Source organism: Salarias fasciatus, chromosome 3 (genome assembly GCF_902148845.1).
Source record: "Salarias fasciatus chromosome 3, fSalaFa1.1, whole genome shotgun sequence".
Taxonomy (NCBI): Eukaryota; Metazoa; Chordata; class Actinopteri; order Blenniiformes; family Blenniidae; genus Salarias; species Salarias fasciatus.
Genome location: NC_043747.1, coordinates 22,564,967 through 22,578,426, shown reverse-complemented (window position 1 = coordinate 22,578,426; position 13,460 = coordinate 22,564,967). Strand labels below are relative to the sequence as shown.

General features: G+C 42.1%; 1 protein-coding gene and 1 long non-coding RNA gene across 2 annotated transcripts; both read left to right on the top strand.

Annotated features, from left to right (window-relative positions):
• The first annotated feature begins 7,119 nt into the window (after window positions 1–7,119).
• On the top strand, window positions 7,120–12,027 carry LOC115382509 (uncharacterized). The gene is made up of 6 exons (XM_030084252.1): window positions 7,120–7,189; window positions 10,405–10,701; window positions 10,794–11,054; window positions 11,391–11,633; window positions 11,763–11,867; window positions 12,002–12,027. The coding sequence occupies exons 1-6, from the start codon at window positions 7,120–7,122 to the stop codon at window positions 12,025–12,027; spliced, it is 1,002 nt and encodes a 333-aa protein (XP_029940112.1).
• A 71-nt stretch (window positions 12,028–12,098) lies between these two features.
• Window positions 12,099–12,944, top strand: LOC115385997 (uncharacterized). The gene is made up of 4 exons (XR_003931239.1): window positions 12,099–12,198; window positions 12,349–12,402; window positions 12,506–12,571; window positions 12,879–12,944. It is a non-coding gene; the product is annotated as an uncharacterized LOC115385997 (long non-coding RNA).
• The last annotated feature ends 516 nt before the right edge of the window (window positions 12,945–13,460 follow it).

Sequence of the window (13,460 nt, the reverse complement as noted above, 5' to 3'; positions counted from 1 at the left end):
TGAAAATAATAAAAGTAAAATAAATACTCTAGGATTGACAGCAAGGAGTCACACAATCCTTGTTTTATCTTGTCAGCCTTGTACAACAAGGCTTCATTTGAGAGACCTCATGCACCTGAAAGCCCTGCTGCCTCTTCTTCTGGCTCCTCTGGGCGGCCTGCGTCCTGATCCTCCTGGGCCCTCCGTGGCCTCATATTCCCACTAGTTTGCCGTGGCGCCACGGAGGGCTCCAGAAAGGACAGGACAGCAAGGTACCGACACTTGGCACCTGTCACTGCTGCTCCACCACTCTTGTCCCTTCTTTCTCTCTCCTTCCTGCTCTCCCTGATGTAGATGGCTGAGGCTCTTCCACCGCACTCTGCAAACCTCCTCTGAATGAACTACGACTAGTCAGCAATCAAAAGCAAGTCGTGCACGGATGTATAGTGCTAACAGGATCTTTTCGCTAGGTAAAAAAGGGGGGGTTCTAAACTAAATAGAAGTTGGGTTTTTCTTGTTACTTACCAGGGACGCCCACCTCCTCACTAACCGTTCTCCAAGCAATTGTTTTTCTGTTCCTTTCCCTGTAAAATGAAGAAGACAGCCATAATGATTTTCTCCTCCATGGTCGTAGTGCTTCTCTTCCGGACCGGTTCCCGCTCCCTGGCCTACGTCACCATAGACACGCTCTCTGATTGGTTTGCCGCAAAATCGCGACGCATCAAAAGTTCAGATTTCCCAACTTCAGCGTTGGACGCAAAATCGCGACGCGTCGCAAAATCGCGCCGCCGACACGTCAACGCCCCGCGAAAACGCGTCTCATCGTGGCTAGAACGCGCATTCCCATTTGTTTTCAATTGTATTTTGACGCAAAATCTCGGAAAGCATTTGGCGGTGTGAACGCAGCTTTAGTAGATCAGCTTTGCGGGTGTATCAAGTCTGGACGTGTTTTGATACGTACAAATCGGGCCCAACGTGGTGCTGGTGTGTTGTGACTGGATGATGGACAGAGCGCTGTCCGTGGTGCTGAAACAGGAACTTTGCGTTCGTGTTCTACTCTGTTAACTGGTTATCATCAATAGTCTGGTGATAGTTTTATTCCACAGGAAGAGGGGGCTGAACTTCATCTGTCATTCTCAACGCTATTTTGATTTCCTGTGAGAGAATTGATGAAAGCAGAAGCTCAGCTCAGCGTTCAGAAGACAAGTGTGACGCCTCTGAGTCACATTAATGTCACATTCCATTATAGAGACTCAGTTTTCACATTAAATCTTTAAAAAGTAGATAATTTCCACAGACTGGTGACAGAGTGCAGTGGACTTCCAACATCTGCTGTGCAGAACTGAGATCAGTGAGTATGATGAGAACTTTATTATCAGTATTGATCACGTATTAATTAAGATGGATTAGTTTCCCTTGTGTGTGTCAGATCTTACAAACTTCACTCTAAAAAGTAACTCAGAGAAGCTTCTAACCCCACTTAATTTAATACATGGATCCAAGTAAAAAATTGTAATTAGCTGATTTTGATAAACTTTCTCAGTTCCAAACTTATCTTTTTCAAGTTATGAATAAATAAAAATGTTCTTAATTACATCAACTTAATTTTGCTTGCAATTTGAACTCCAAATTCATTGTTGATGGGTTTAAAACAAAATTCAAGTTGTTATAACTTAACAAACTTGGCTTGATAATTGGTTCAACAGTGGGTTAGCAGGATGAAAAACCTTGATACAAGCAACATTTCATCGTGAGTAAAATGTATTTTTAATAGTTCTAGTAGGATAAGGACACCACATCGGCATGGTTAGTGTTGGTCACAGCATGAAGGAAACAGGCTCTTTGAAGAATTTAACAATGATGATGGGAGTGCCGCAATGTGTCATGGGAGTTTGGGATGGGATATTCAAGATTTAAACATTGATTTCATGATTTATTTCGATGTTCTGATGTTAATAGTGTTATTGGTAGTTGTGTTTGGATGTGTTCTTGTTGTTCAGTTAATCTAAATAGTTTAGTTACTTTTCGTGTCAAACCTGGAATGAGAGGTGTTTAAAGAAGCATTTCATCTGATCGTGCTACTACTCCGAAAATTAAAGAGTTCAACAGAACAGTTCCAATTTGCCTATGGGCTTAATAAATGTCTCAGACTGCCTGTACAGAATCAGTCCACATCGGCGGTGACAGCATTGTATTCCCAAATAATCACAAAATCAAGGTTCAGCAAAAACTGTCCATTTTAACAACTTAAAAGTGGGCAGCCAATTTATTTGAGTTATCGACTCAAAAATCTCGCATTTATTAAGTAAGCAGTACTTAAAATGATCTTTGATTGATAACAAAAAATGAATTCACCCAAAGTAATATAGTTTGTTGGTTCAATGTAATTTCTAATGAGGTTGCCATAACTTAAAAAGACTAATGCAAACTGTTGCGTTTTTTTTTTTTTTTTTTCTGTTGAGTCCAGACATTTCTTTTTGGAGTGTTCTTGTTTTTCTGGTGTTGTGAATGGAAGCGTTTAAAAAAATATATTTTGGAGCTATTTTAGAAAATGTCTATGAGTATATAAACTATTAAATTGTTAACATTTTCATGTCAAGTATTTAAAAATCTCAAGTCTTACCCAGGACTTAAGAATTAATGTTTTTTTTTTACAACAGTGTTTTGAATGAAACATGATCCGTTTTCTGCAGGAGGATCATTTCTGAGACAGGAAGTAATAAATCAAACTACGAGTCTGGATGCATTTTTAAAGAGACTGTGGTAAAACTACTGATTCTACTTATTAACTTCAATTAAAATAAAACAGTAAAGCTTCTGATAGAAGGTGCAACAGTTAAAAAAAAAAACAGCTTTACTCTTTCAAAACGCCTGTCTCAAACTTTTTCTTTTGTACTTGTGTTGAAGAAAGAGGAAATCACACATGCCTCATCATGGTTTCTGCTTTTACTCCAAAATGGTTGCTTGCGCACAAACTCCAGCTTCATTCTGAGAAATGACATTCAGCTTCTTGTTTTTAGACTTTATGCGGTTTGCAACAGTATTTTTGCTACAAAATGATGCAAACATCTTGTTGTCTTGTTGATGTTGTCCTTCTGAAGTTACAATAGGAAACCATCAAGATGTTTTTTTTGTTTTGTTTTTGTGGTTATTATGAACGTTGATGTGACTTTGTTTTTTAAAAGACTTCATATCACTTCCAGTAATCTCATGTTTGTAGATTTCTTGATCGAACATTTTCCTGAAATTAATTTTAATCCATTGAAATTCTATCACCAGAACAGACTTCAGGTGTAAATAACATCCAATAATTGATCGAGTCTTAGGACTGAGGACGCCTCAGTCAGATGGACTTGATTTCAGATCATTCTTTTACTGAGTAAAAGTCATGATAAAATCTTTTCACACATTTTCAACGCTGTGTTCAACCTGTCAGGCTGCTGATCTGAGATAACAAAACAAGATGAGCAAAAAGAAGAACTTATATTAAGATGCAGCATTTCTATGAAGCGTCACTCACAGTTTACTGACAGTTCTTCTTTTCTCTCTAATGCTGAACTTTTCTTCTTCACACAAAGACTTCCTGTGATAAAGGCTGCATGTCAGAATGGGAGGCAGGTTATTCTCTCATCTGTGGTTTTTCTGTGAGTATTTCACACACAGTCGGGTTTTAGTGACAAGAGCAGAGTTTGCTTCACTTGTTGGATTTTCTCATTATTGGATTCAAGTTAATGTTACACACCAACCAGTCAAAGTCACTGAAGCTCTAATGTCTTCATGTTTCATCTTTATTTCAGTGTTTTGTGTCCTGCTCTGCAGAGGCTGTGCTGCAGGTGATTCATTTACACTCTCCTCTTTTTTTGTGACTGCTGCCTTTTATTTAGGTTATTGGTATTTATTTCACTGTCGTTTTTACATGAACGACTGAAAAAGAAGAATCTTCAAAAATGTAATTGTTGTATCAGCTACTTCTACAGGAGTCAGTGTGTTTTGACTGGATGCATGTTGGCTGGTGCTCCACCTCACAGTGAAAACTGTCCAGTCCAGGGAGCCTTTCCATGTGGAGTTTGCATGTTGTCCCTGTGCATGTGTGGGTTTTGTATGAGGACTCCAGCGCTGCCTGTGTGCTTTGTTTTCTATTTGTTTCCAGGTGCTGTGCTGAAGATTGACCCTGGCTGGTCGACTCTTTTCATTGGAGAGGTTGTTACTCTGACATGTGACATTGAAGGAGCAGAGGCAGGCTGGGAATACAGTTTCAACAAAGATCATCAACAATACTCTCCTGGTTACCAAACAACTAAGTACTACCGATTCAGCATAACTTCCTCAGATGATGGTGGTGAATATGATTGTGTTGGTCGTCACAAGGGTTCATCTGAAACAGAGAAAAGTGAAACTGTCTCTTTTACTGCAGCAGGTGAGTCCTGAACATTTGATCAACATGACCAACAGCAGGAAAACAGAACTTTGTTCTTCACTTTATCATCATTCTGACACACAGTATAAGCTGTACTGATCCTGTGGTGTCAGTACTGTCAATATTGATATTGATTCTGTGCGGGATCTGCATGTTCTCCCTGGATGTGCCTGGGTTCATTCTGGGTACTCTGGTGAAAAACATGCATGCTAGGTTAATTGGTGACCCTAAATTGCCCCTCGGTGTGAATGTGAGAGTCCATGGTTGTGTGTGTGTGTGTGTGTGTGTGTGTGTGTGTGTGTGTGTGTGTGTGTGTGTGTGTGTGTGTGTGTGTGTGTGTGTGAGTGTGTTGGCCCTGTAACAAATTGATAAAGTGTCCAGGGTGGACCCTGCTTTCGTTCATATGATTCTGGGATTGGCTCCAGACCCCTGACCCTGAAAAGGACAAGCAGCCAGGAAAATTAATGATTGAATAAGACAATTGACTGAAAGAGTGTGTGATTGTTTTTGGTGTCAAAACTTAAAACAAAAAATTGTATATTTCTTTCATATTTCTGTTCCTGGTTCTCGACGTGTCTGGTTGCTCTTTAAGATTGGTTTTAGCTAATTCTTTTGAACAAATATTCTCACTGAGTCTGTGTTCAATCCGTGTTGGACAAGTTAAGGTGCGTTCACACCGGACGCGTTGCAAGCGTCAGGGGCGTCACTGACGCCTCAAAGTTGACGCGTGTAAAGTGTGGAATTTGACGCGTGTTCAAATTACACACGACGCTTGCAACGCTCGCGACGCGCGGCAGCTCACTGGCGGGAGTGGGAGGAGCTTGTGTTCTGTCTTCATGTTGACAATGGCGGGATCGGTGCAGAAATCACTTTAGCTCTAAACTCTTCAAATTTATAACTTTGTCGATTTTTTTTTTAAATTAGGCGACAAAGTGGTCGTTTAGAGCCCGATTGTGTCGTTTGTTTGTCTGAATACCAACTGTTTATGATTTTGTTCGGACGAATTCGGCGAAATGTGAGCCAGCCGCAGTGAGCGGCTCCAGCAGGAGGAGTCAGAGAAGCAGAGAAGCAGGAGAGAAGCAGAGCACACACGAACCCTGGACCCGCCACGGGGTCCCCCCGCCCGGCACGGCGCCCAGCGCTGTTCCCCCGACCCAGCAGCCCAGCCTCCAGGCCCGGTCGGGCTTTGGTGGCGGGCGACGCGGATCACACCTTCGGCCGCCCCCGCCTCTCCGACCGACTCCCCGGCGACCCGCAGCAGGACCGGGACGCGCGGTCTCACCCAGCGGTCCTACGGAGCGGGCTCCGGGGGTCGCACCGAGTCGGTCCCGGGGGTCCGCCCCCCGGTGCGGCGCGTCACCCCAGCGGCGGGCCCGCAGGCGAGCCTCCGCCTCCCCCGGGCCAATTTTGACGAGCTCCTGGCCCGCGTCAGCGCTCAGAATCCTCGTCTGTGATTGGATGACGCGCGCGTTGACGCTTCCAAAGTTCAATTTTCCCAACTTCAGGCGTTGACGCCTGCAACGCGTGACGCGCGTGACACGTGTCGCCAACGCTCGAAACGCTCGGAAAGCGACGCTCGAAAAGCGTCTGACACGCGTTAGGTGCGTTGAAGCTCGTCCACCATAGACGTTGAATGTAAAAGCGACGCCTGTGACGCTTGCAACGCGTCCGGTGTGAACGCACCTTTACTCTTCAAAAGTAATTGGTTCGATATACTTCTTCAAAAAAAGTTCATTGAGTTGCATTGCTTTTAAAGTAACTAATTACGAGGCAAAGTAACTATTGCATTCCTTTATACAAATGTGTTTGAATATGTCAAATGATTTCAATCTCCTCTTAATGAAACTTTAAGATGTATGTTCAGTTATTTATTAGAAATATGATTAATGAAATAAATGGATGCTTGAGAAAATACATTACAAACAGGAAATGCTACATTTATCTGAATTATTCAAATGTAGCTGTGATAACATGACACAAGACGCCAGTCAAATTTCATTTCTGTTGACATAGATGTATGTTAATAGATGTGTGTACTTCACAATGAACTCAATAAATTTAAAAGTTGTTTAAGAATTAAATCAATGTAAAAATGAAGAAACACAAAGTTTTCAGAGAGTTACTAACAGGTGCGTCTTGTTTTTCCATCCACAGAGAAACCCAGGGCTACACTGACATCAGGCACCAAAACCATCTCAGTCGGAGGCTCAGTGAGTCTTTCCTGCTCTGTGAGAGACTCTGATGGATGGAAATATGAGTTTTACAGAGAAACATCAACCAACTCGGAGACAAATGTTGAGGACAACAAAGTCGAGGTATCTAAAGGAGGAATTTACCGGTGCAGAGGAGTGAGAGAAACATCAGGTTATCTCTCTGACATGAGTGATGAAGCGTACATTCAGATAACTTGTGAGTTCAGTATTTTGATTATTACTAAATTTTTCTTGATAAACATAGAAATCCTGATGACACGAATGTGTGTGTTTGTCTTTGTTTCCTCATATCTGGTGGAAACAGTCACCAACAAGCCTGTCATAACACGACAACCCAGCTGGTCTCAGATATTCCAGGGTGAGGAGATCACTCTGACATGTGAGGTCCAGGGAGGAGAGAAGACTGACTGGTGGTATTACTGGTGGAGAAACTCAGGACCACTTCAACAGAAGAATGAAAATGTCTTAAAATTCACTGCTTCTCAGTCCTTCAATGGAGACTATGAATGCATGGCCACACGCAAAGATGACTATGATTCTTCAACCAGATGGAGTGAAGCCTTCACAGTGTCAGTGTTACGTAAGTGATGCTTGTTGGTTTTTCTTGTGTTTGTTAGATTGATATTCAGACAATGAGATAATAAAATCTAACATAATTTAACTAATGCCATGACGTTGTTGCGCTGCCAGTCCAGTCCTTCAACTGTACATGAGTACTATTTTGGGGGTTTTTTTGTCTTTATTGGCAGAACTAACTGAAGGCCAATGTCTTTAAAGGATAATATTTTTTAAAATGTTCCTGTTTCATAGTATTGACACCTACATGTGAGGTTTGACATGTTTGGAGTCAAGTTAAAGCTCGTGTCCAGAGTTTTGAAAGAGAGAGTTTTTTTAATCCAGCGTCTTGAGGTTCCCCCTCCCTCTGCTTTCATGAGCGACCAAGCCACGCCCCTGTAATGATGCACATGCATTATCTGTCAGGTGAAAATGAGAGCCTCTGAGTCCTACAGCATCCTCCATGTTTAGCTGTTTACGGTGGATGTTCAGCAGACCATGGATATATCCGAGGTAAGGCCGGCTGCTGCGGAGCTAACTCACCTCTGCCTGGGCGAGCGGCCGTGCTCTCTGGCTGTGTGCACAAGTTGATTGATGGCATGACAAGGCGGAAGCTCGAAGTCTCTTCACTGACGCTGACCAGCACTTTTTTGGATGACATGGGGGTCTATGAGACGAAGGCGGGGCACATAAATAAATTTTTATATTGCTTTATGCTAATATTATATTGTAGTATCGAATCAGACTGACACATTTAAGCTCTGTTGAAAAATGAAATATACGTTGGCAGGGGCAGATCTAGGATTCTCGGAGATCAGGGGCTTAGCCCTGAGGGTGCAGATGCCGATTTATTTTTTTCCTGCATTTATTGTGCCATGCATACTAAACTATCTTTATTTTATTTTTTTATTTTTTTTTACATCAACTTACCACCAATTGAAAGCTGAGAAAGGCACGGAGAACACTTAAAAATCAGACCCTTTAAAGGGACTTAAAGCAACTTTTCAAAATTTACCTCAGTGCTGCTGCGATAGGCGCCGCGGGTAACTGCAGCCACCAGCCAATTAAGGCGGCAAGGCTCTTGCTTGGATTCACAGACAGGGAGCAAATATATAATATACTGGGAGAGCGGACAAATGAAACGACAGATGAACTTTCTTCTGTTGATTCTTGGTTTGTCAGCAAGTGAGCAGCGGCGTATTTGCACGCGCGATTCATTTGAAGTGTGGAGGAGCGGTGTGGGTCTCCTCTCTGCTCTGACTGCAGCAGGGAGCGCTGCTGAGACTGGCCGCCTGTGAGTGCCGTGGGACGGGGGAGGGGCTCACAGCAGCACCCGCTGCTTGCTGAAGACAGCGGAGACGTCCTTTCACGTCTCCAGAGCACCAGAAAAGTCGCTAAATTTGTCACTAGTTACTTTTGAAAAAAAAAGTCGAAAAGAGGCTTTGGAAAGTCGCCAGATTTAGCGAGAAAGTCACCAAGTTGGCAACACTGCCCGCCCCTGATCCCAGCAGTGTTTGAGTCCGCGTCCACGGCGGCCATGTTCTTCCTGTTCGGCAACGCGCATACAGCGTCAATTTACGTCACATCCCCACGACTGCGCGGGAAATTCAGACCCTGAACAGCACCAAATTATGCTTCACGACCCATTAGGATTGAATAAAGTGGAAATGCATGTGTAGTTTTTCACAAATCTTGCCTTAAGTCCCTTTAATGATGCAAATGTTTTACCACCAGCAGCCTTGAAGTCATTGTTTTATGCCTCATGTCCACTGAAAGAAAAAAATATAAATACAAAAGTTATTCAGACTGATCATAAACTAAAGAAATAAAATTCCTGACAGTATTTCCTTACTGCAGGCTCCTTGTGATCCTGGCTGGCACCTCTGCTATCCTTTACTGCTCTGTCCTGTCCTCAAATCCTGTCTTCATCCTCCTGTCTCTTCTCTCTGCACATTTTTTATGATTTCCTTTTCATTTCCGCTCACTTTCCTCCACTCCGTCCTCTCTTCTTTCTCCGTTACTCTTTAAATACAATATTTCAGAGCTGTTCTCATGTCTTGTCATGCCTTTTTTGGAATGTTAAATGTGGGTCATCCCCTGCCTTCCTCTTCACTCACAAATGAACTAAAATAAATAAAAATATTTAGAAATAAAACCTATGAAACATACTGATATATTGAGTTTAAATGTTTGAAATGTTTCTTGATGAGATTAGAAAATTCTCCCTCTTCTTCAAATAAATGAACTGTTTTAAACTCCCTTGGATTAGCTGAAAAATACATCATGATTAACTGTTGATTGAACCACTCAAAAGTGTGCATATGAGCTAAAATTAGGACAAGCTTAAACATCTGCAGTAGTAATATACAGTATAATAATCCAAAAACATCCCATATAATGGCAAAGCACTGACAGGGAGCACTTTCCTGCACAATGAATACTTTAATCAATTTGCTAGTAATACTTTTCATTCATACTTCATAAAGGGTTTTTAGTCTTATCCTGGAATGTAACATTGATCTTGCTGTCTTTCATTTTCAGTGCGGTGGTGCTGTTGTTGGTATTAATGGACAATACTGACAGCCAGCGAGCAAACCGGGAACATCAGTCTGTGTAGCAGCTTCTGCTGCTGCTGCTGGTGGCGACGTCCACTTTTTGAAAAGCTTCAGATGTCCATTATGAGTGGACTCTGGTTAGCAGTAGAATCAAGAAGCAGCGACTCGCGCGCACAGACGTGAAGGCTTCTTCTTCTGGACAGGCGGCAGACTGCGGCTGTTCTCCAGCGCATGCTGCCACTCTCTGGTGAATTCCAGTACTGCACATTATACTCAGACCAGCTCGGATCCGCGATCCGGGGCTCTTGACAAAACATCCGGGGCTTGAGCCCAAGTAGCCACCCCCGAGATCCGCCTATGTACGTTGGAAACGAACAGAAACAGCGGACACGACCTTTAATCTAAATAACACTGTAAAAACATGAGTCACTAAGTCACATCAGATTTCATGAGTGTGTGTGTGTGTGTGTGTGTGTGTGTGTGTGTGTGTGTGTGTGTGTGTGTGTGTGTGTGTGTGTGTGTGTGTGTGTGTGTGTGTGAGACAAGATGAACAGATGAGAAAACAATTCGACACCTGAAGTCGTTTTTGTTTTTTGTTTAAAGTCAGTCAAGGTATGAATGAATCATGTACTCCAGGCCAACATGTTTTACCTTTTGATTTGAGAAAATACTCTCTCTCCTCCAGGACTAAAGCTCGTCCTCTCTGTGTCTCCATCATGGTTGATTCCTGGAGCTTCAGTCACTCTGATCTGTCACACTGAGCCTCCGTCAGCAGGGTGGAGCTTCTACTGGTTCAAAGCTGTTCCAAACTCTCAGGATTCCTACACCTATGAGCCTCTACCTGGTACCAGCAGTGGGACAGCAAACAATTCCTTCACAGTTCATGGACAGACACACACAGCAGGATATGCATGTTCAGCTGGACGAGGGGATCCGCCGATTTACACACAACACAGTCGTCCCACATTCGTCTGGTCTTCAGGTCAGTTTGTCTTTCTGGAACTCTTGAACTGTTGTCTTCCAGCAGCCACAATAGAAATGCCATCCTTCACTGAGCCTTGATGTTTTGTCCAGGTGTTCATCCATCAGCGTCTCTCACAGTGAATCCTGACAGAGTCCAACACTTCACCTCTGAATCTCTCTCACTGACATGTGAAGGAAGCTCTTCCCAGTGGAGGCTGATCCGCTTTCTGACTGACGACTCGCTGTTGAGCTTTCTTCCTCCAGCTACAATCAATGGATCAACATATATTAAGAATGAGGCTCCAAGAAAAGCTGTGTACTGGTGTGAGTCTGGAACAGAGTTCAGCAATGCAGTCAATATCTCCACACACTGTGAGTTGTCTTTTTCTCTGATCGTTGAGAGTTTTGAGGCTGATCCCTAAACTGCAGCTCAAAGTGTAATTTTAAAGAAAAGGTGACTGAAAACCACAGCTGGTGTGATGTGAATGTGTTTGATTTCCTGTCCTGTGATGAAGTGTTGAACTGTCCAGCGTGTCCTCTGCCCTCACCCAGAGTCTGCTGAGATTTAACTCCAGCAGCCTGGAACATTCAGTATGATGGAGCGCTACAGAAGATGGACAGATGGATGAAAAACACCAACTTATCAGTGTGTATTTTCCATCCTCATCATCTCACCTTCTAATGAATGAACTGAACTTTGTTTTCCAGCTGATGGCGTTATCCTGGTGAGCCCTGTGTATCCTGTACCTGTGGGAGAGTCTGTAACTCTCCTCTGTGTCATGAAGGCTGGAAATATTCCCTCTGATGTGTTTTTCTACAAAAATAACAAACTCATTGAAAATGAGAGACGAGGAGAGATGAAGATCTCTGCAGTGTCAGAATCAGATGAAGGTTTCTACAAGTGTCAGTACAATGGAAGAGAATCAGCACAAAGCTGGATGGCTGTTCAGTGTAAGTCATCTGCTCATTCCTTGTTGTTGTTGTTGTTGTTGTCGTTGTTGTTACTATGACTGTAGTAATTATGATTATTGGTACTCGTGATAATATATTTGTTTTTTCAAAACCCATTGATCCCTACAGTTGTATCCAGACAAAAGTTTCCGATGTGGACTATTGGGTTGATTTGTGGACTTTTGCTGCTTATTTCTCTGCTGCTGCTATTGTGTTGCTGCAGAAAGACAAAAGGTCAGTCCTCTATTTCTTTTTTCACCATTTTTTTCTCAAATCAAAAGATATATTCTGATTTCGGATCATGTGTCAAATTAGAGATTAAACAATCGAGATTTTTTAAGAATGGATCTGAAATGTCTTTTTCACAGATTCCTGCTTCAACAGGTTGGTATGATGCTTCTTTCTTTCTTCACAACAAATTAAAATTGTAGTTTGTTTCTGAATCTTCTCTATTAAAATATTTTGAGGGTTAACAGGTCTCAGAGTTCACAGCAGAGTCAAACTACAGACCACAGCAGCAACCAGCTGGAAGATCAATACAACACATACGCTTCTCCGTTCCAAGGTCAGCTTTAATACAAACTATTTTCCAACAATGTTGCTGTCCACTCAGTGATGTTCATCACTGTGAAGCGATCCCTGGATATAAAGATAATCAGTTAAATGTCAGTGTTTGGAACAGTCAGTAACCTCAAAATATAAAACTGTGTTTCAGGTGAATCTGATAATGTGACATATTCTTCAATCAAACTTGAAAAGGTCAAAAATGGTGAGTATCGAATGTCATAAGGTGTAAATGCTGCAGATAAAAATGTATTTTGCCATGGTACAACTATCTACCACAATGAGTGAATTTTATTTCATTCTCACAGTGAAGAAGAAGAAGGAACCAGAAGAGAGCACTGTTTATGCTGATGTGAAGACCACATCATCTCAAGGTTTGATTAGAACAAAACTAAGATGATCTGTCTTTTGATCTGTCAAACATACATTTGTTCTCCATATTAAACCAACTGGTAAAGAGCAGCAGACATCTGCTGTACAGAGTGAGCAGGATTGTTCGCTGCATGTTCAGCCTCCAGTGGAACTTAAAAAAATAACCGAGCTGCTGTTGTTCTCCGAAGCTGGAACCAAAACGTTTAACAATAGTTCAACAGCAAATTAGAAAACAAAGGTGGAAATGTTGGTATGTGTTCACCTGCAGAGTTTGACATCCTTCCTTTTACTTTGTTTCCTGAATTTCAGATGATGAAGTGACCTATGCTCAAGTAATCCCCAGTAAATGTAAAGCAAAAGGAAAGAAAGGTACGAGACGTCTACATCCATGTCTGCTTCTGTATGTATATTTTCAACAAGATCGTCTTAAAAACAGAGAGATCAGAGGCCAGTCTTTTTCCATTGATATTTATTATGTCAGTAAAGTTCAGGAAATGTTCAGAAACTTTATGGAACCGTTGTTTTTTAAAATAAATCATGATGTGAATCCTTGTAAACATTTGTTTATAGGGAGGACAGCTCCAGCAGCCACTGAAGAAACAGTTTATTCAGAAGTCAAAGTAGAAACCACTCACGGTGACTGAGCAACGGAGGAGACTTCATCACCACCACCGACAAATAACTGCATCCAGATTTATGGAGAGTCTCCACAATGTCTATACTGAGGAAGGTGGAAAAGAGGGAAACACTCTGATCTATACTTCTCTGATCTGATCAACTATCCGTTTGAACTGAAGATAAAATATCAAATCAATGTATTTTAAAAGTGAAACAGAGCCATTAAGTCTCAACCACTGAGAGTGAAGCTCACACATTGAACTAACTCTGTTG